Source organism: Sapajus apella, unplaced genomic scaffold (assembly GCF_009761245.1).
Source record: "Sapajus apella isolate SASKATOON/1434 unplaced genomic scaffold, GSC_monkey_1.0 scaffold78, whole genome shotgun sequence".
Classification (NCBI taxonomy): domain Eukaryota; kingdom Metazoa; phylum Chordata; class Mammalia; order Primates; family Cebidae; genus Sapajus; species Sapajus apella.
The window spans coordinates 8,606,278-8,630,281 of NW_022437018.1; the positions used below are offsets into that span (position 1 = coordinate 8,606,278).

The 24,004-nt window shown below is 36.3% G+C and overlaps 1 protein-coding gene across 4 annotated transcripts in view; it reads right to left on the reverse strand.

Moving 5' to 3' along the window:
* CTNNA3 (catenin alpha 3) overlaps nt 1–24,004 on the reverse strand; it is a 1,791,515-nt gene that overhangs the window by 834,583 nt on the left and 932,928 nt on the right. For all 4 annotated transcript variants that reach the window (XM_032252666.1, XM_032252665.1, XM_032252664.1 and 1 more), the window contains 2 exons: nt 19,282–19,362; nt 10,089–10,241 (listed from right to left, as the gene is read on the reverse strand). In XM_032252666.1, the coding sequence (XP_032108557.1) occupies nt 10,089–10,241; nt 19,282–19,362 (234 nt within the window). The remainder of the gene's footprint in view (nt 1–10,088; nt 10,242–19,281; nt 19,363–24,004) is intronic.

The window sequence follows — 24,004 nt, forward strand, 5'->3', positions numbered from 1 at the left end:
TCTTAGGTCTTGTGTCCTGCACTAATCACTAAGCAATAGCTAAACAGTTACTTAAGAGTTAGAAAGAATGACTGCATGCAGATTTTACAGGCAGAAGTGTGGGCTTCCCAGCTCTCTGCTCCTCTAATTAAGGAAGATGGAATAAGAAGAAATCCAATCAACTCAGAATTTTTGCAGCCTGATGTACTCAATAGCAGGTCTCTTGTCCAAAAGATTTCAGAAAGGTTTCTCTTCTCTTCATTTAAATAATTAAACATATAAAACTTGGGCTTACTTTCTACTTTTAAATTTATGATGCTACCTTTACCCCTTTAATCTCTGGCATTGATAGAACTGAGTTGATACCTACTCTTCCATAAATTATCTGTGTGATCTTAAGTGAGCTACTTAATTACTCTCAGCTAGGGTTTCCTTATCAGCAAAATGGTAATAATAGTATTTATCTCAATCGTTGTGAGCATGGACATAATAAGGTAATGAGTATAAAGTACTTTGCATGATTTTGGCACAGATTACTAAATGTTTTATTTCTTTTCCTTTATTTTCTTCCTTTTCTTTTTATTATTTTTAAAGTTATTTTCATTCTATAAAAGCCAAAAAGTAACCACTCCTGCAATATGTCTGGTTAACTAGCCTCTTCCATTCACCATCAAATTACCTACATATATGAAACACATAACAGAACTCTTCCCTCTGGTTTTTAGAACCTTGAATGCCAGGAATGGAGAAAATTACTTTAATCTCTCATCTTTCATTTATAGATAATGAAATTGCATCCCAAGGTTTGATGACTTGTTAAAAGCACTCCAGCATGGGAGTAGAAACATTCATTTTAAAACAAAAAAGGCAAAAATGGAACGAGGTTTTAAACAGTAGGGTTCTGTATAGATAAGCCCTAAAGAGCACATTGTAGGGACTCATTAGGCTCATGTTTAATCGAGTGGAATAGTGAATTGATTAAAATAGGTCATCCCCAACGTGCATGATCAGGCTGATGATTAAAACAAAGTTTAGTTTCGAGACTGGAATTATTCTTCAGCTAGTTGTCAGTTAGGATGATTGCTTGTTACCTCTTGACCAAATACCATGATGACGATCAATTTGGGGAAGTTTCCAAGTTCAAAGAAGTTTCACATACCAATTAATTGTATATCAAATCTTTGGGCCGGACACGGTGGCTCACACCTGTAATCCCAGCACTTTGAGAGGCCAAGGTGGGCATATCACCTGAAGTCAGGAGTTTGAGAACAGCCTGGCCAACATGGTGAAACCCCTTCTCTGTGAAAAATACAAAAATTAGCCAGGGCTGGTGGCAGGCACCTGTAATTTCAGCTACTTGGGAGGCTGAAGCAGGAGAATCACTTGAATCTGGGAGGCAGGGGTCACCGGGAGGCAGAGGTCACCGTGAACCAAGAACATATCACTGCACTCCAGCCTGGGTGACAGAGTGCAAGACTTGTCTCAAAAAACAGAAAACAAACCAACAAACAAAAAAATCTTTGTGTACATAATTTTAGCAGAGGATTTTGCCTATGACAACTTTTGACCTGTTAATGTTGCTGAAAAACAATTTTATTTGAAATTGAAAGTTAGATACAAGGGTCTAACAACTATATATATTTTTTAATTACCTTATTAAGTGAAATTTTCATTTTGAATCTTCAGACATACCTGAAGATTCAGATGACCTCTTTTCAGGCAAGATTTTTGAAAAAAAGTTTAGAGGGGAAAGGGAACACTAATGCTTCCCGGACGATGATGTCCACATTGTGGGCATTTGGTACTTTACCTTACTTTCTTCATGATACAGTGGTGCAACTCTTTAACAAGGCAGATATAAGAGACAGTAAGTGTTTTTCCTAAGAACACCTAGCCAGGATTCAAATCCAAGTCTCTCTCCATATTTCATACTTTACTCATTAAATCATGATGTTATCCACACTTCAAGATTTTTCTATAGGGCTAATAGATGTCTGTTTATTCAATAATTCGTACAACATTTATTGAACACTGCACTTACTAAACGTCAGACTAGGGAGACAAAAACAAAGGTTCTAGACAGTATTTCCAGGTCCAGCATAGGATATGGTCACAATAGGCCTTAAAGACAATGTATTAAATGAATGAATAAGGACACATCAGCTCTCAACTTGCTCATTATCTACCTAGAACTGCACTGTCTTGATACCTGGCCACAAGCCATGTGGCTACTGAGCACTTAAAATGAGGCCAGGGTAGATTAAGATGGGCTTTAAATATAAAATACATCCCAGATTTTAAGTCTTAGCATAAAAAAAAATATAAAATATCTCATTAATGGCTTTTGTATTGATTATATTTATATTGAAATTATACTGTTTGGGGTATATTGAATTAAATGAAACATTAAAATCAGTTTACCTGTTTAGTTTTTTACTTTTTTTAGCGTGGTCCTAGAAAATTTTAAACTATACATGTAATTTCCTTCAATTTGCATTGGCCAGCCTTAACCTAGTGCTGTTAAGTCCTGGGTTACTTGCTTTTTAGTTTCAATTTCACTATTAAAACTGGTCCTGGCCGCGCTTGGTGGCTCGCGCCTGTAATCCCAGCACTTTGGGAGGCCGAGGCAGGCGGTCACTTGAGGTTGAGTTTGAGATCAGCCTGACCAACATGGTGAAACCTCATCTCTACTAAAAATACAAAAATTAGCTGGGCATAGTGGCACCCACCTGTAATCCCAGCTACTCAGGAGGCTGAGGCAGTAGAATCGCTTGAACCCGGAAGGTGTATGTTGCAGTGAGCAGAGATCGCACCACTGCACTCCAGCCTGGCGACAGAGATTCCATCTCAAAACAACAACAACAACAAATCCTAGTTCTATTCTCTCTTTTTTTATGTATGACAATAAGAATAAGTTAGGTTTTAAATGCAGTTTATTTTAAATACAATCTATGTGAGATTAGAATCAATTGTTAGGGGTTCAAAATTTTTATATTCAGATTCAAAATAGTCCATACGCAGATTCTACTAAAATATGATTTCCCTGTAGTCCCTTTCCTGGTGAGAAGCTACCACAGTTCTCCAAATATATACTGCCAGCTGTACAAGATGAAGTCTAACCTGTGCAGCCTGATAATCAAATATTTAAGGCTGTTCATCAACTGCTTCCATCCCATCTCATGTTCCTGCCAACTAAGTTATCTAGATTTCCTTTCTAGTGCATTCCTTGAACACAGGAATGAGCATTGTGCCTTTATTCATGCTGTTATCTCTACTTAAAGTTCTTTTTTTTCAAATCCAACTCCTGCCTAATTTTCAAGGTTCAATTTATTGTTTACTTCATGTCAGTTTCCAAACTACTATAATCCCACATCGTTTTCTCCCTCCTCTGAATTCTAAGACGCTAATATTCCATTTGAAAATATCTATTACTGGACTGCAGGAAGTCTCTTCTTTTCTATAAATGAATCATTACCCTTATATTCCAAAGACAGTAAGTGGAAAATTTATAAACAAATCTCTACAACATGGAAAGGAACTCACTTATGCATTCAGGTTAGGCTTTTAAGGGTCATGTTCAGCCACATCTTTTTAATGGTAAAAGGACTAAGACGCTGAGCAGTTTATAACCCAAGGAGTGGGCAGTCACACCGGTGTGCTCTGTTCTACATAAATAAAAGCATTCCTGACTATAGCATCCCTTCCCTACTAAAACAGGAGAGCTGCCAAGATGCTCACTTAGAACAGTTGTTGGTTTGTGTACAAGTGTTAAGTATGGGTTTTTTCTTTTTCTTTTATATTTTTTTGAGGAAAAGAGAAGGAAGAATGGAAGGGGACTGTAAAGCTGTATTTATTTATAATCAAACATATCCTTATTTGATAACAGATGACCAATTAAAGCAATGTGTGAAACTTGAACAGCATTCTGTCAAAAAGCAAAGAAATAGTAGAGCTCATAGCAATCAGCACTTCTTGCAAACAGCAAGAGGCCCCTCTAAAGCCTTCTGTCTTGGCACTGGGGCTTTGCTAAATCTGGCTCACCACTTTGCGAGTGGGAACAATCAGCTTTGTAGGTGGTAGGGAAGTATTATAATTAAATGTCCACCCACTTTTCCCTTTTTGATGAAATGCTCCCATGAAACTCACTAAAATAAGGTGCATAAAGATAGATGAATTTTTGATGAGTAAGTCAAAGCACCGACCAACCTAGCTTTTCACATAGAGAAAATTCTTTATTTTACAGAAAATTTTCAGGCCTAGGTCATTAATACTGTCATATTTAATGATAGCTAATATGATAAAATCCATAGGGTAACTAGAGATTTCACTGTTTTTGTTGGTAGTGACTGTAGTGTTCAGCATGAACTGACTTGCAGAAAACAAATTATAATATTATTCAAAAATAAGAGTGAAATTTTTAAAAATTGATTTTAGAGAAATATTAAATAAGTCATTTAATCATAATAGCCTTTGTAATAATAAATAATGTATTCATTGAAGGTAATGGCATTCCTCTGAATAATAGTTATATTACCACATTAAGGTTACAAATTATATCTCTGAGATAGCAAAGGGCTTGAAAGATGTCATTGAATTGTCAGAAACTTTTTATGAGGGAGCTCTGGAACAGTCTATAGGGTATGCTTTCGATAATTAATGGTAATAGCATTACTATTTACTAAAATTACTGTGAAGAATTAATTTTAAGTACTTATATGCAGTAAGGTAGGGAGGTTCTCTGCTTAATAACTGAGCTCAGGCATATATTTCAAGTCCAGTTACTAGAATCCACAAATTCAATATTTTAGAAAGAAAAATTAAACTTAATTGGTGCTATGAATGTTTTCCTTCATTCAATATGGATTTATTGGGCATGAGCTATATAGACTTTGCCATCAGAGGAGGCTCAAAGCAATAACCCTCTCTAGAATTAATGAATATTTTTATTTTTTAGCTAAATTTCATATTTTTATCTTCCTGTTCAGTAGATTTTATTAGCAGAAGTGAGTATAGATAATGGTGCCCTAAGTCACCAACAAGGTGAGATCAAAGTACTGGGGAGCATATGAACACATATGTCATTAATTGAACACATTTGTCATTCATTGCTAACCACTATGTGAAGATGACTTTTAAAATACTTCTTATCCTTCCCCACTGTGGTTCTGTGGATCCAAGAACACAGAGTAACTTGGATGTTCAAAGTAGGAAAGGTTTGCATAATAGGTACTCAGTTCAGCATAACTAAGATAAAATTAGCCACAAAGATCTAGATTCTCTAGTTACTGGCACCACCAGGGTTTTATAACCATCATTACCCATGATCATTTCATACGAAACTACAATAATAGGTGTGGTGACACATCTGAGGTCTCCTCCTATATTAGTGTGGCGGGACACATCAGATGTGTCACCAACAGAGAACAGGCATGGTCAGACCAAATTCAGCGGCCACTTTCCCCCTCATTCTCATTTGTTTTCTCTAGTTCCCCAGATGTTTTAGTTTTTCTAATTATTACCCACAGAATTTTTTAATATTGCTTTTTTTGCTTTGTGTTTATTTCTACTTTTTACAATTTTTTTGTAAAAGTTGCATGTTAACCATTATTTAAAGAGTTCATTTAACAGCATGGAGGTTTGCTTCAAAGATTTGATAGAAATCTTTAAAAATGGGATTTTTTTTTTCTCATTTAAGTCTTACTTCAACAACTTCACTGATTTTAGATTTCTCTGACAAACATAGTTGAGGTATCAAAACCCAGACATGTTGTTAATAGCTTTTTCTTGAAGTCATTTAGAATGTAAGACTTTCTGCCCTGCTATTTCAAATTGCCCAACTTAGGAATAAGATGAGTCTATGTACATGTTTACAATCCCCACTTCCTTGCTCCCTACCTCCCCTTCCCAAGAAGAGAATTAAATTAAAGAAGTCTCTTTGCTTCAGGGGCGGTAGACAGCAATGAAGTCTGGGACTGTAAACAGTCTATACAAGGAGAACTCACATTGTCCTCTGAAACTGATATACTTAAGCTCTCCTATTTTCTAGGACCCTATCAGAGATACTTCTGTCACAATGTTTGTAGTAAATTAATGAATTAATGATGATTTTCTTTGTTGCTTTGTTTGGGCAGAGCCTTTCAAAAAAAGATTTTTCTGGGAGATAACTGTAGTACTTTTTCTTATTCTTTATAAGATAAACACACATACACACGCACACACACAGAGAGAGAAAGAGAGAGAGAGAGAGAAGCAACCTAGTGTGCAAGCAGTATACTTAAAAACCATTTTCATTTTCTCCTGTTATAGGAAACTGTAAGTCTGTAAGTCTTTCCGTTGAAAAAAATATTTGTTACATCATAGAATTTAAGAAACTGGGAGTGATCTGAGATATTATCCTGTCTAACCTTCATTTTATAGATAAAGCAAATGAAACCCTGGGAAGAGAAGTGTAGGGTCACAAATATTTTGCTGTTCCTTCTGTTTATAAATGTAGTATCACCGCTCCCCTCTCCTGTGTCTGGGCAGGCTCTGTAACTGGTTTGACCAATAGAATACAAATGACAGCTTCTACTTCCTAGTTCTTGCTTGCATTTGGGACTTCTCATTTCAGAACCCAACCACTATGCTGTGAAAAGCTGAACTACATAAGGCCCTATATTGCTGCAGCTGTCAACAACCACAGCTAAGCCCCCAGCTGGCAGTTAACATGCACTTTCAGTCATGTGACTATGCCATGTAGCATGTCCAGACTAGGCAAACCCTTGGCAGATTCCATCTCCAGCCAGTATCTGACACCAATCACATGAGAAACCTTAAGCAAAAATTGCCCGGCTTTTCCTGGTCAACCCATAGATTAGTGAGAGATAACAAATAGTTGCTTTAAGCCACTAAATTTCAGGATGGTTTGTTACATAGTAAAAGCTCACTGGAAATGAAAGTGTCTTAGATCAAAGCTTCTAAGCAATACCAGAGTAAAAACCAGAACTCAAATATCACCCCAAACCTAATATAATCTCATCATAATGTGTTAAGGTAATATGTCAAGTTAAATGAGATCCAGTTTCAATCTCCCAATAGTTCATAATTCCAAAAGATTTTACTGTTTCAAAATTCACAAGGAATGCATAATTTCCAAACTTCTTAAACTTTAAAACAAATTCTTAGAGCTACGTCTACATAACAGTAAACTACCATTTAGTACAAGGTAACATTCCTAAGTTTCCTTGAAAGTAGTGTCTTAGTAAAGTGCCATGAAAGAAAAAGAGATAAGCTGATTTGGGGAAAGCTCTTGTTTAAATTAAATTAAAAAGATCTCTTTGCTTCAGGATTTTTCAAGAATGTAAATTTTCCAAGCAGAGCTATAGATAGTATTTATTTTCTTAAAATTATATGACCAAAGTACCCTTCTTCATCGAAAAACTAAACTGAGAAATAGGAAGAGGAATTCAATTTTGTCAGCATAAACCAAGTTTTGCTTTCAGAGGATTTCATAAAAAGAAGTTGTTTTCACAATTTGGTGTGTCTTCAGCTTAGAGAACACATTTTTAGATAACACTTTTATGACTGTCAGGGACTATGCTTAGTTATGTCTTTCACAATCTGTTCCCATTGCTTTCCTCCCTTACTTTTAACATTCTTTTGTGTGTAAAGCTAATAAATCTTTCTGGAATGTGTAGATGAAGGTATAAAAGTGGATACATAATAAATAATTTAATTAATTAAAAATTATCCTGTAATGTTTTATTAATAATGTCAATGACTATGAATAGGCTTAAAGGTTTTTGAGTCAACCCTTCATTTAGTTTAATAACCTGGGAATTAGCTCCAACTCTAATTAGCTTGGTTTGGGTTTTGTATCTTTATTTACATCTAAGGCCAACTGAAATTGTAACACTTGCTGAACCTAACAGGGTTCTTGGGAAATTCAAAGGAAATTTCAGAGTTGGAGGTAGAACGGTTTTGGACTGCACAAATTGTAGTAATCATGTATTCATCCGCCCCTTTCATTTTCTAGTTCTGGAGATTGAGATCCATAAAGAGAGTCTGTAGCCACATTGGAAACCTCCTTCCCCCGGATCCAAATTAAAGATGTTAAGAAAGCGCCCTTTTTCAGTAGATGTTATATTGAATGATGTGATTCTAATTCACATGCTGATTGTAAGAAGTTTTACAAGCATCTGGGCCACAAAAACTTATTTCTCCACAGAATTCATGGCTGGTATAGGAAAGTGAAGCAACCAAAACATTCAATAACCTGTAGGGCATGGGCATGGACAACCAGAGTAGACACCAGCCATAAACAATGGGTGCAGCCATGCTGATGAGGATGAACCATACTGAATATCAGCTGAGCTCTATGGATCTAGTAAATCACATTTCTCTGTTCTTGCCGCTGGTTTGTGGCCTTGTGAATACTGTCATCTTATTCCTATTAGAATTTCTTCCATTCAGGCTGTCTCTTAAAATATACTTGTGGTACTGATATTCATAATACAGGTATGGATCAACTTACGACCTACGCAGCTTACGACCATTCGACTTTATGACCACAATCGCTAGCCACGACTGCTCCGCATCTGGCAGCGCAAACGTTGCCCAGCTGGGCGGACGACAGTGCAGACCAGCTTCCGGCAGCACTACCATCTCCGCGTGCACCATTTCAACTGTTATCCCAGACTCGGTACAGCAATTGGTGTTTTGTGTCTTGGATATTTATCATCAAACCCCTCCCAATAAACTTCTTATACATTTCGAAGCAATAGACCCAAACATCGAACGATTTGCAAGGATTGAACGGATGGTGCACGATGTGTTTCGTCCGTATCGTGAAATTTATGAAGAAAAAAAGAAACATACAATTCAGACAAAGTTCACCATGTTTATGAAAAAACCAACTCTGGTAATGCCAACTGCTGCCTCAGATGACGACATCAACCATCCGCAGCCAAGCACCAGCGGCCAATAAAATGTTTCGTACATGTTTATATATTTTGATGTGTTTTGCAATTGGGAAAATGTTTCCTATGGTATTTTTTACACCTGTATTTTGTATTTTTGTATGCACCTGTATTTTGTAATTTTGTATGTTTTGCAAATATTAAACCAGTTGTACTGGTAATGCAGTGTTTTACTTAAACCTGACAAATGTAAAAATAAGAAACAAAATGGTGTAGAGATGATACAAATGGCATAAAATGAACAAAGAAAATTATGATATATAACAATAATGAAAGAAAATTATGATAAAATATGACTTAAAGATTTTTATAACATCATTTCACAGTACTGTACATATAGCCTACTCAACTTACGACCAAATCGTGTTATGACCGGTCTGTCGGAACCAATCGTGGTCGTAAGTCGAGCACTAGCTGTACAATAAATTCTGTTATCTCTCTTCTGGGAATCTATCAGCACTTCACAACTCCTTCAGTAATATGCTATCCTGCTCCAAAAAGCATGGTGCATTCCCATGTCTCTAGTTTCCAAGCAGAGGGAATAATCGTTTTATTGTCTCCTTTTGCCCCTATGGGGACATGAGCCAATTCACTACCCCTATTTACTTATTCATGGATCTCTCTATCCTGTATATCTTATATTCTTATTCAGTAGTCATGTCACATATTTAAATACGATCTGAAAGGCTGACAGAGTAACGCAGCTAAGAAAAGATGGTAGAGAAACAATAAAATGATATGAGATAGAGTATTTGATACTTTTAAGTCAGAATGGGAAGAAAATATTTGTAAGGATAAAACAATATATCTGCATTTTGGAGTATACTTGTACTTCCCCAATAAAACTTTTGCTTGGTTTACAAAAAAAAAAAAAAATCTGCATTTAGCTTGGTTTACAAAAAAATAAATAAATAAATCTGCATTTAGCCAGTTCCTTTGTGAAGCTCTGATAAAATATGCATAAAAAAAGACAAGCCAATGGGGAGTAATCTATACATCTGGACATATACGCCTTAATAGTACCTTGGCCAGATCCTACTGTATTTGTAACATGGTGTCAAAAGTTTTTATTTGGGTGCAATTCAACCATAAATGGAGAATGGGAGCCTCATCCTCCTGGACTTCAGTGAGTTACAGTTTTAGCATGCTTACCTCTACAAGCCTGCTGGTGTGTTCATGAAATATCGCAGCATATTCTTTTATTTCCTTTTCCCGGCCATTCTTAGCAGCTTCAATGAGAACCAAAAGTGGGACTGTCGTATCCAAGAAAGAGTCTGACACATGATCTATAATAGCCTTGCGGAGCTGAGAAAAAATGAAAAATTTAGGTTTTTTTTTTTCCCAAGAAATAGTTCATGGTATTTCCTTTTCTTACAATCTCAGCAGTTAGTTATACACCTCATTTTATTCAGTTTTTGTACAATTCCTAAAATCACAATCCTTAAGGGTATATAAGAATGTCCCTTAAGAAACTAAAAAACAAAATATCCACGTGAAAAAAAAAATCATCTAGCAGTAGTTCCTTTCAACTCAAAAGTAATTTTTCTTAAGTTGTATTTAACCAGAAGTCAGATTTAAAATGGTAATACTTTCTTTTCTGTTCGAAGAAATTGTGCTATTAGAATGTTTATGCATGTGTACAAATAACATTGTACATCTTGTATTTTCATAATTATAAATTATAAAATGTTGTCTACCTTGTTGGAGGAATTAATGATAAATTTTGATTAGCTAAATTGTAGACTTCATGGTAATTAAGCCAAGTTAGATCACCGATTATGCCAGTTGATAACAGATTAATAGAGCAAGAAGAATAATAAATGAGTTTGATGTCCAATTTTCCCCATTTGCATTAATTGTTCTTGCCCTCACACATTAAATTATTAAACAACTATAATATTCTGCTACAATTAGTTCTTTTAAATTAGATTACATGTAAGCTTATTAATGACAATTAGGTAATTACTCAGCAGATATTTTCTGAGATTTAAAACTGCATTGAAAAATTAATTCATTGTATTTATATAATATTGAATCTTTAAAGATCATAGTATCAGGCTGGGTGCAGTGGTTCATGCCTGTAATCCCAGCATTTTGGGAGGCCGAGGCAGACCAATCACAAGGTCAGGAGTTTAAGACAAATCTGGCCAACATGGTGAAACCCTGTCTCTACTAAAAATACAAAAATTAGCTGGGCATAATGGCAGGCGCCTGTAATCCCAGCTACTTGGGAGGCTAAGGCAGGAGAATTGCTTGAACACAGGAGGCTGAAGTTGCAGTGAGCCGAGATCATACCACTGCACTCCAGTCCGGGTGACTAAGTGAGACTCTGTCTCAAAACAAACAAACAAACAAACAAAAGATCATAATATCCTGAAATGTTTCATTAACAATGTCAATGATTGTGAACGGGCCCAAAGGTTTTTGAGTCAACCTCTGATTTAGTTTAATAAACCCTGTACAATAAAACAAAAAAGAGAAATAGCTATCAGATAGAAAAATGTAATTTTTGTGTGAAAATTATATTTTAGAGCATTTTTTAAACCAATAGACAGCCTAGTTTTAGATTACTTGAGAATGAATAGTAATACATTTTCAGAGAGCTGAATGATACAGTTACATGGAAAGTACTGTCCTCTATAATGATCATAGAATAATAAATCCATTAAATAATTACAGGTTTCTGGAAGAAAAATACCTCTGCCCAAAATACTGAGCTTGCTCAGAAGCACTGTGAAATCTTCTAACTATCAACAATTTAAGAAAGGCTTCAGGAAGATCCACAAGAAAGGATTCTGCTTAGTATACAGAAAGACAAATTACTAGTGGCAATTAATTAATATTTGTTGAGCACTTATTAGGACAGAGCATAGAGTGCTAAGGGGTTACAAGGCAAAGGGAAGATCTTAAGTGAATGAATAATGTGTTTGCTGTCTACAGGAAGTAGACCAGGGAAGTCAGGCAAGAGGTCACAAGTTTTTTTGAGGTGGGAACTACAGGTTGGGTAAGTTTGAGGTGGGAACTACAGGTTGGGTCACAAGTTTTTTTGAGGTGGGAACTACAGGAAGAGAAAAATAGAGATTCCTTCTAATTTCTCAGAGTGGGGGCATTTTTTAATGATTACCCTCTCCTTGATTCTTTTCTTCTCTCATTCATAACTGGGACATGTAGAAGGAAAGCTCAGATGAAATCTACACTACAGATATGACGTGAAGAGCCAGCCTATGGGAACTAAGTCAAGTGAAGAGTGTGGATGAGACCATATAGAGTGAGGAGACCCACGAAGGACTTCTTAGGAAACACTACCATTTACAGGAGTCATGCAGATTAAAGAGGAGGGCCTAAAAAGAGACTGAGATAATAGCCAAGAAACAGAGACAAATGATCAACAACTAAAAGACAACCTTTGAAATATGTCTCTGTAGTTATCCTATCAAACACAACTATAACATTCATGTCATGGATTTGTTAAATCTTCTCTTCTGTGTAAATTATTTGCTCGATTCAGTAAATGTTCCTGGAAACTGTTTCCTCACCTTTCTACCAAGAGAAAGGTATTGAAGGAAATGTCAAGATGGAAATTCATGGTTCCTTATAATCCAGTAGAAGAGCGAGTATTACAATAATGCATTAAGTATCATTATATATATCATATTAGTACATTAAACATGAAAACAATGAAAAACCCAGAGACTGACAGCAAACAAGTTTAGAATCAAATTTTAAAGATAAGTTAAATTTAAAAGAAAAAAAAAGGAAAGAGACTTGCCCATTGGGCTTGACTACTAAGAGGCTATTGATAAACTTGGTAAGATTAGTTTCGGTGGAAAAGTTGGGGCAGGAGTCCGATCGCTATGGTTTGAAGGGTGAGTGAGAGATAAGGCAGTAAAGACAGTGAGTATAAACTCCTTTTTAAAATAATATGATTGTGACATGAAGAAGCAAAACTTGGTATTTGCTACTCTGAGATACATGTTTAAAGAGTGACTGTTTTTCATGTAAAAGACTCCGCTATAATTTCCCATCTGCAATTATATCCAAAAAGTCTTATTACTCCCCTTTGCTTTTCTGGAAATACATATTGATTTATTGCCCAAGCAAGAATGAGAGGTGAAAAGCAACTATTGTTTCACATTGTACCAACCTTTGTAATCTTTTTGTCTCACGACAGAGGGAAATATCCAGAAATCAGTGACTTGTGTTGGACATGAATGAAACCTTTAGGAGCTAGCACATGGTCAGAAGCAGGGAGGTATGTCTCCACTAAAATCATCTTAACCCATGCAAAAACAAAGCATAACTAATTCAGCCAACCACAATATTCTCACCAGTCCCTGTCTAACTTTCTGGTTCATGATCCCTTACCTTCGCTATTATGAACTACATTACAGACGTTTGGTGCCTTATAGCTCATCCCCTGGATCTATCTCTGATTTCAGCTTTTGCTGGGGGCGACAGTTCCACGTCCTCTGAAGACAATCCATGCTCCTTGTGTGCATTCCTTGTGTCTCTTTTTTATGCTGTCTCAGGACCTGTTCCAAGTTTACGTGGAATTCTCAACCCAGCATAAACACTGCCTGAAAGTTCTTCAGAGTCCGCACCACTGAGGGAAACCTTCAACCTTATGGGGATAGGAGCTACCACATAAAATTCCTAGCCTCCATCCATTAGCCAGACAATTCTGGGAAACATTCTGTTAGTTCTCAGAGCTCCTCAAGTTCTTATTGCCTACAGCAGCATATCATTTCCTCTTTCCCTGCCTTGCTTTTCAGGTTCTATTACACTTGCTTCCAGGAATCACCTCCTAAATAAACGACCTGCACTAAGGCCCTAGTTTTAGGCACTGCTTTCAGGAAAACCCATATAAAACAGGTACCTTTTTCTGGTGTTAATATTGTTGGATTATGCGCCAAGTAGGAGACTCCATTGTCTTACGTAAACTACTCATTGCTGATTATACTGTACTACCTCAGCTCTGTATATCACTGGGGTTTGTTCTGCCATACCCTAAATTATACTCACTGTAAAAGGGGAATTATTATGAAATAGGACTAGAAATCTAGATAGGGACAAGATGTAAAAGGTCTAGAATGTTACACTAAGCAATTTTCTTTATATGTTCTTACATATTCATATGGGATTGTTTTCATTAAATTGTACAGTCATATATACCTAAATATAATACCAAAGTAGCCTCTATCTTATTTATTTCCATATTGTTTTCCTGCTCAGTGGTACAATGCATTCCTTTCAGTTGGGTGACATACAAAAAGTTTAAAGAAGAATCCAATATGCCAATGTAGAAATAGAAGCCACAGCACTAAAATCTGAAGCTAGTGGGAGCCCAATAGGAATTACAGGTACACACTTTCAATAAATACCTGTTTGTGGCCAGGCATGAAAGATGTTAGAACAAAACCAAACTGAGGTGCTTTTCATCTTTTCTCACTACAGTTTAATAAAAGGCTTCGAGACATCAATTTTTCTATTTCCTACTGATGTAAGTGGTTTGGGATCTCAAAATAATATATATCTCTACAATTGAAACCCAAAAGTGAAAGCCCTGTGTGAAATGTCTAAAAAAGCCCCACCATTCCCACCAAATACAGGAATAGAAAGAATGAAATTATGAGGGAAAGGGAATAGAAAGAGGAAAAAGTATTTCAGAAAGAAATTATCCTCAGGGAAATAGAAAAACACATTTAAAGTATTTTAAATTAAAATATTTATTAAAATGTTAAATACTGTTAATGTATTAACAGTATTTAAAATACATTAACAGTATTTAAATACATTAACAGTATTTAACATTTTAATAAATATTTTAAATTAAAAGCCATTTTAATTTAAATCAAATAGCAAAATGTGATTTTCAAAGCTCGTCTAACAGGAATTAAATCAACTAATAATTATTTCACTGTGTATGTCCTATGTCAGTTTAGTGAAACTTGCCTTTTGTGGATACACAATATTATTTGATGATGAGGATGATGACCAGGAGGTATTAAGCCTACATATTTCTTTCTGAGTGGTGAGCTAGTATTATGCAACATGGAGGAGAGATGGAACTAACAATTCAGAAACTCAGCAACTAAAGAAGTAATCAAGTTTTGTTTTGTCTGTTTTCATCAAAATCCCATTTTATTTGACACAGTTCATCTTTACTTTGGCATTTATGAAATAAAAAACATTTTTTAATATACACAAATAAAAAGTTTAACCTGCCTTTAGTAAAATGACATATATTTTTACTATCCATAATACAATAGAAATAAAATATATTTGTTGCTTAATTTTTTAAAATAAAGTAAAGGATGTTTAAAAAGTCTTCCTCCTCTTATTGAGAGAGTTGCAATAGGTATGCAGTTTTCAAATGAATGATGGAAAAGGAGGCTAAAGAAAGAAGAGAATTTAATTTTCAAAAAGGATTTAAAACAAATGATAAGAAAGAAAAGAATTTGTGATGATAAAATCAGTGATTTAGGCACTGGCGAGTTCTGAAAGTGAGTAGGCCACATACGGGCTGGGGTTGGATGAACCTGTGCTAGAACTGTGTCTCTATCACTTACCTGGGTGATGTCTGCTGGTAACTCATTTTGGGTGACAGAGATAACAATATCATGGCATTAGTTACTGTTTTAGGTGAAAAAAAGTAAATAATGTGTAATAAATATGCTGGCTAGAGAGCTTTGGAAAGCATTCAGTAAATGAGAGATGTCATCACTATCATTATAAGGACTTAAAATGCAGTGGGAAGAAAACTCATTGCAAAAGAACAAAATACAAGAAGAATATAATGATTGCTACAATACAAGTGCACAAGCTATCAGTGTTCCAGGAAGAAAAAGATCCATTCCAGCTTGTGAAAACAGCAAAGGTTTCGTGGAAGCAATAACATTTACACTCCTCTGAAAGTAGTTGCTTAAGTGTTGGGGGTGTGTGTAAGGGGACTGAGTGGAGAAGCCATCAAGCTGTAGAAGTCATACGTGCAAAGATGCAAGTGTGTTTGAGCAGGAGGTGATGCAAATTCTGGTAAATAACAAATAGACTCTTGTCAGAAAATGGGGTGATGTGTTGGTGTGATGAGGAGGAGACAACACTGAGAAGGAAAGCTGAAGGAAAAGGAACATTACGAATAATGGAGATTAAGTCAGGGCCAAATCACAGAGAACCTAGAACACCATGTAAGAACATTTGTCTTAGTTCTCTAGTAAAACAGGCAAAAAATCACAGAGGAAGAAGGTTGAAAGAAATAAATACTCGCCTCCTAGAATATTCCATCTCGATTATCCTCAAATCTATAATTTGCTGCTTCTTCTCAGATATTTCTAAGCAATCGCTGTCATTCCTCATGGAAGAAGTCCAATCATCCTCTGAACCAAAGCTAACATGTTACTGAGTTACTGACAGAAAAGCCACAGTTAAGAAAGGGGATAGGATGAATGGGCAGGAAAACGGGCTCTGCTTATTTTTTACTAATTTTTTTTTAAAAGAGAAAACCAGTTCTAAAGCAAATGATGAACATTAAATACTCCAAAGAAAAACACTTTAAGGGCAATGCTTTCTCTTTACTGTGAGAAGAACTATATGTGAGATGCTTAAAACAACTGTTGGATAAACTTCGCAAGAATAAGAAGTGGAGATAATTTATGTGGCTGTTTTAATTAACTGTGATTTCTACCAAAAGTGTAAACATCAGGATGAAAAATAAAGTACTTGGGGGAGGATAAGTGAGGATAATGTAAAAGAATCATAGCAACTAACTTCGTCAAAATGGAAGATCATGGAGGAGTTCAAAGATAGCTTCTAACAATTCCATCCATTCCTGTATACAAATATTTCTCCTACAAGAGACAGAGCTTCTCCCTGCTCCTGTTGAACTAGGACAGGGTGTTTGACTGTCTTGACTTATAGAACATGAAGGAAATAGCTTTCTCTGACTTTGGACCTAAGACACTAAGAATGCCTGTTAGCTTCCATCTCCGTTTTCTTGGCAACTTGAAACACCATGTAAGAAATCTAGGCTGGGCACGGTGGCTCTCTCCTGTAATCCCAGCACTTTGGGAGGCCAAGGTGGGTGGATCATAAGGTCAGGAGGTTAAGACCATCCTGACCAACATGGTGAAATCCCATCTCTACTAAAAATACCAAAAATTAACTGGGTGTGGTGGTGTGTGCCTGTAGTCCCCGCTACTTAGGAGGCTGGGGCAAGGGAATCATTTGAACTCAGGAGCCAGAGGCTGCAGTGAGCCGAGATCACATTACTGCACTCCAGCCTGGTGACAGAGTGGGACTCCATCTTTAAAAAAAAAAAAGAAAAAGAAATTTAGGCTACCCTGCAAGAGATTGAAGGGTCTCTTTAGGGAGGGTCCCTAAAACATTAGGCACTATATGGAAAGAGGGAACAGGAAGAAGCATTGAGGTTCCAAAAGTCAAGTCCCAAATCTAGCCACAGTTGCCATTTGACTGCCACTATGTGAAAAACCACAAGTGAAAACAGTACAGAATATGGCCCTGCAGATACTCAGCCAACCCAAGGCATCGTGAGATACAAATATGGTTGCTGTTGGTTGTGGTGGTTTGTTAAACACTGGTAGAAACAATGGAGATGTTAACCTGTGAAACCATACGGAATGTTAATACCTTCAGAGCACAGCAGTTTTCTAACGATGGAAGTATCTCCTTACTATGAAGAACAGTATCAGTAATCCCCAATGCTATTTCTATGTCTCACTGATGGTAGTGAGGTGGAAACACAAGTAGGATTGCAAGATAAAATACAAGATGCTCAGTTACATTTGAATTTCAGATGAACAGCTTTTTAAATATAAGTATGTACCATACAATATTTGGGACATAATTATACAAAACCATGTTTGTTGTTCATCTGAAATTCAAATTTAACTGGGTGCCTTGTGCTTTTATTTGCTAAATCTGGTAATTCCACACACAAGTAATTGCATTTTCTTGACTTTATTTAGAAAAATAATAATTCTAAAAACCTTGGAGATATAAATGTAGATTAGCTCTTTATGTATAATGTTGTTGAAGACATTACAGAGGGAAAAGACATGAACGAGAAACACAATCGTTGATAGCTCATAGAAACAACTTTTCTGAGTCCTACGTGAAGCAGATGGGGTAGAAATCCTGAAGAAGACGGAGAATAGAGATCATTCCACAAAGCGGAAGGATGGCTCTGAGGATATAAACTTCTGTGTCCTGATACAGGTCCTGACTCAGTGCCCCATCCTCATAGGCAGGACACCTCACCACACTGGCCTGCTTTCTCATTTGCATCATAAGACAGGTTGTGCTAAGTTCCTTCTGACTCTTACATTCCATGATTATAAGTGTTAATGATAGAAACAGAATTCACATTAAAGCCATAAAGTTGAGAAACTGAGATTTTCACAGATGTGAAAATTATGTTTTTATGCAGCTATTATTAACTGGTTGGAGATCCCTATTTATTTCATTTCCAAGTCTCCTTCTGAATTAAAAGATTGTTCAGCCATTTTACTAAATCTGGCCATTAAAATACACTAATATATTGCATTAAAAGCTTATAGTTGAATAGCTTTTTGCCCCTTTTGATGAGTTAATGATGACCAAGTTAAAGTTGTGCATGAGAAAGAACCCTGGTTATTAAACAGAGGAAAGGAATGAAGAGCAAATATCTTTGAAAATAGCTAAGTCTTCCTATTACTGGAGAAATGTTTAACTTGTGGCATAATACTAGACTTCTAAATTGTTTAATGAAGTTCTTTCTAATCCCGTGTTCCTGATGACCTAAGGTTAAAAAAAAAAGCCTTAACTTATACAAAAACTAATTTTTGAAGTATCCTGAAAAAAAAAATGGAAGGAGGGTTTGATAGGCTCTCTGAATTACTTACTAGTTAAGCATTTGGATATAAGCATTTAGATGATAAATTCTCATGTAATAGAATCAATTTATCAACGTTCCCTAAAAACAAGCTATGGATCAGGAACTTATATGAATTTTAGTGATTCCTTACAACCCTATTGCAAATTGTTAATTTCATCTTATAGGTTCAAGGAAGCTCAGAGAGATGAAATTTGTACCCAAGATCTCATAACCAATGAGGACAGAACCAGGATTTGAATGTAATTTTGTCTGATAAGGCACACATTCTTCCTTCTACTTTATGTTGGCCACAAAAACATCTGAGGTATGAATATATAACGGAAAGTAGATATTTACTGTTCTCTTTCTCATTCTAAATTAATTTGAAAGACAAAACAAGAAGTAAATATGCCTGCAATGAGTAACAGTTTCATTTGGCAAGTATGTTTCTGTCTCCATATCTCCCTCTTCCCTCACCTGTCTGCGAAGGTCCCTTGTCTTCTTACACATGTTGTCTAAAGCAGCATTCAGGGTATTACTCCTTTCTTTTTTTCCAGTCTGCAAAGAAGAAAAAAATGACATAAGCAATGGTATCAGTTAATCTTTATCACTTAGAAATTTGCTTTCTGAATTTCCTGAAAATAACAGCTTGAAATTCAAGAATAGGTTTCAAAACTGCTGTATTATATATGATTCATGAGCATTTCGCTTAAGACTAAGTAGGATGGTGATTAAAGCTCACGTTATTTTCATGTTTAAGCTTCTGTAATATTTCCGATACAGAGTTACGTTGTATTCGGTGTGACAGTAGGCAAAACATTATCTTCATGAAACTCTGATCTTCGTTTTTTACAAGTCAAATCTTAAATCACTAAGCATGCAATTAGCTTAAAAGCATTAGATGCCCAATTTGTCAACTTCTGTGGGAGTTTTTGAAGTCATTTCTACGGTGTATTGTGTAAGTTATGCAGAACCATATTGGAGTTTTGCTAAACACTAAATAAAATATGCAGTGCAAATTCATACAATTTGCAAAAGTTGACCACAATTTTAGCTGACAATATTCCAAGAACAAATTGTTTTAAGTAAGAACTGGACGCTGTTTTTGGCTCTTTCAGATAATTTGTACAACACCTTTTTATTCTTTAAGCAGAACAGCTCTCTGTTATATCCTTAACCTAAATCTTTAGGCTATTAAGCACATAGAGAGTCACCTTGGTTGGTATTTTCTACATATTATTTTTGTGGGAGACAACTGGATTAAATCTAATCATACTTTTTTCAGTGATATCTCATATAAAAGAGATTGGAAAAAATCATTATGTGATTCACCTCTAAGAAAATTGCTGCTATTTAAATTAATAAACTGAAAAGGGCTCTTGAGAGGAGACCTTGAAAATCAGGAAGGCAAGTTTAAGCAGCTGATAACTGAAGGAGCTTACATTGCGAACTCAATGAAAAAGGACACTGAGGCCAAGTATAAACCACGAAGCAGCATGTTTGACCCTTTCCTCAATGACTAAACTCACGCATAAACCCATACTCTCCAGTGGACTCCTTAACAAGAAATTAAAACACTGTCTATACTCTGTCTTAACCTACTTTTTAGTCTTATGAGCTGCCATAGCCTCTCAAGTACTCTCCTTTACAGTAGCAATATTCCTATGCTTTTCTGTCTGTTCTCCTCTGTTCTTACACGTAATGTACATTTGACTTCAGGGAGCATCTTCTGAAGTCCTATCAATTCTTCACCAGTTTCCAGATGGAGTTCTTCCAACAACCTTGTTCAAAAGTAAGCTCTCACCTTTCCTTTTTCCAATAGCATTTTGAGCATTTTTCAATATACTCATTTTATTTATGTGCATGTACGTCACTCTTAACGATACTGTTAGAATCTTGATATTAGCAAATATATCTTAAATTTTGTCTATTCCTGATAGTAACTTACATAGAACTTATTGAAGAGTTGAATACTTGATAAATATAAATGAACAACTTAATTCAAAACACAATTAGAGGCCTACCATTTTCCACAAAGATGTCATTCTAGAGACTCTGAAGGAGATTTTAGCATTTAGCTCTCAAAGCAGAGCTAAAGTTCTCTCTGAGGTGAGGTTGCTGGTATATACCTCAACCTCAGGTCAACCTATATTTTTCCAGCAGCAGTGTCACTGATATTTAAGGTGTGAAAAATAACCATCATTGGAGATCATTCTATACACTGCAAGGTATTTGGCACGCATAAACCCAGGTGTGCTAAATTCCAATACCAAATCGGATGCACTGTAACAGCCATAAGTTGGCACCGTATATGTCCAGCTACCTCCTATAGGGAGACAGAGTAGAAGGCCACTAAGTCTTTACCATGTTTTAGTTTCGTATAAAGAGAGTGTGGAATGTGTACATGTTGGAAACGGTGTCTAGTGAAGAGAGAAGAAAAAGGAAACAAGAGAGATTTGGTTAGGTTATTTCTATGAGCACTAATAATATTCTGAATATCAGAGCAATAGCAGCAATTACACAGATCAAAGTTGTGGCTACCTTCACAGCTCCTATCCAGCATTCTCTGTGCTAGCAGTGAAGAATTATGAAGGGTTAACTCATGACTATACAGGACAATAGCATAAACAGATACACAATGAGCTATGAGACAGTTTCTAATTTTACCCAAAGAACCCAGCCCTTATTCTCTAGTTTTATGCAGTGCTTGCTCTTGGTCGTATCGCTTTCCACTTCATGAAAGCAGAGACAATAAAAAAGGGGCAGAAGTGGGACAGAGACCTCCTACACATGCACACACACGAGCACACACACACAATCAGGTATAATATCAGAGACTCCTGTTGTGTTGGCTGTAAAAACCCACTAGCTTCTGTGGGTGTGATTCATCAGAAGAACTAAAAGATGTCAGCCTTCTCAGAGCTAGCAGCAGAAGCATACCAAACTTTAAATAAAGGATGACAGGAGGTGACAGCACACAGAGATTCAATAAGGACTATAAAAATTATTCCCTAATTTCTGTCCAGAGCTTAACCCTAGTTTAAAATATTTCACTGGATCAAAGACATTTCGTTCTCTAGGTAATAATAACAGTCCCTCTCATGACACGAAGTTTAAAGGTCTCCCTTCTTGCGTTTTGCTCACCTGATGCATTATCCCCCACCACAATCACCTTTCTTCTTTTTCACCTCCAGCTTTTTATTGGATCCTTGCTCGATTTATCTAGATTTATTTGGCTTCAGTCAAGCCACTTTATGCCTCTTTATTCCCTTTGCATAGCATAAAAATAAATAAGGCAAGGAGAAATAGCCCCATCCAGCTTAAAGACTCTCATTCCTTCTTTTTTCAAAGCCTTAACAAATCATCAAGCAATGAGCTAGGACTAAAGGTGAATTCTGTGTTCTGAGGCAAGAGATGGAAAGGGCAGGATATTAAAACACAACTGCGAATAACACTCAGAACCTGCCTATAACCCAAGAGCTCAGAAAAGAGACTGCCCCTTAAAGGGATTCTTAAAAGGAGCCATCATTAAGTCAGCAAATCCCTGCTAATGGAAAAAGCACCACTTACAGTGGAGTGTCAGGCAGAGAGACCTGAGAACACATGGCAAAGGTCAGCACTGTATAGAGAAAGCAGTCACATTCTTCTGTAAACAAACTGCAAAGAAAGACTTTATAGAAAAAAAAAAAAAAAATTCTGGGTTGGGCATGGTGGTTCACACCTATAATCCCAGAACTTTGGGAGGCATAGGTGGGTGGATCACCTGAGGTCAGGAGTTCAAGGCCAGCCTGACCAACATGTGAAACCCTGTCTCTACTAAAAATATAAAACAATTAGCCAGGCACAGTGGCAGGCACCTGTAATCCCAGCTACTCAAAAGGCAAAAGCAGGAGAATCACTTGAACCCGGGAGGTGGAGGTTGCAGCAAGCCGGGATTGTGCCATTGCACTCCAGCCTGGGCAACAAGAATGAAACTCTGTGTCAGGAAAAAAAAAAAAAAAATTCAGAGAATGGATTTCATTCAATGAAATTGTATTAAAATTATTACCTGTTATAAATACTGTCCTAATGCGATCCAGGCTAATTATACTTGTATAATCTTAACTAGGAGTCTCTCCATCAATTGTGCCTCGTCATCGATCCCAAATAACCCACAATCAATTGCGCTGTCTCTTGTGGTTCCCTTAAAGCTGTCCACACATTTGGAGAAAGTCTCTCGAATTATCTTAATCTCAGTGTTTCTAATCATCTGCTTCCTGTTGAGGCTCTGCAAGGAAGAACTTCTTAACACTGTGTTGTCCGATATAGAAAACACAGTGTTACATGTGGTAATTTAAATTTAGTGTAAATTAATTAATATTAAATGACATTAAAAATTTAGTTCCTTACTTCCTTAATTTAAATGTGCCTAGTGGCTATTGTATTGTACACCACAGTCATAGCGCATTTCCATCATTACAGGAAGATCTATTAGATAGTGTTGTTCTAAAACATACATTTCCTTGTTTATTCAAATATCTAATGAGTTTCTACTTTTATGCCAGTCATCTTTTAATTAGATAAAAGCAAAATAACTGATCAACATGGTGAAACTCTAGCTCTACTAAAAATACAAAAATTAGCTGGACTTGGTGTTACATGCCTGTAATCCTAGCTACTTGGGAGGCTGAGGCAGAAGAATTACTTGAACCTGGGAGGCAGAGGTTGCAGTGAGCCGAGATCATGCCACTGCACTCCATCCAGCCTGGGCCGCAGAGCAAGACTGCGTCTCAAAAAAATAAATAAATAAAAATAAAATAAAATAGTAAATAAGAAATAGACAACCAAAAACTCCCAACCCTGAAGGGGCTTAATCCCTAGTGGAGAAACATGAGGTCAAATTATGTCCCTTCTTTGCTCTAAAAGCCTTCACTCTACCCCTACTGATGAAATTAAGAACAAAGTCTCGATCACTGTGTTCAAAGCCTCCTATAATCTACTTCCATATTTACTTGTCAACCACTAGTGAGACATCTTAATAGGTCTTTTGTATTCTCTGCAATATGATTACAACTCAAGAACTCTGCCTGTATAAATACCTCTCTTTTCACTTCCTGTCTCCTACTTTTCTGGTTATGGACCTCTTGTTATCTTTCTCTCTTTTTTTTGAGACAGAGTTTTACTCTGTTGCCCAGGCTAGAGTACAGTGGTGCCATCTCAG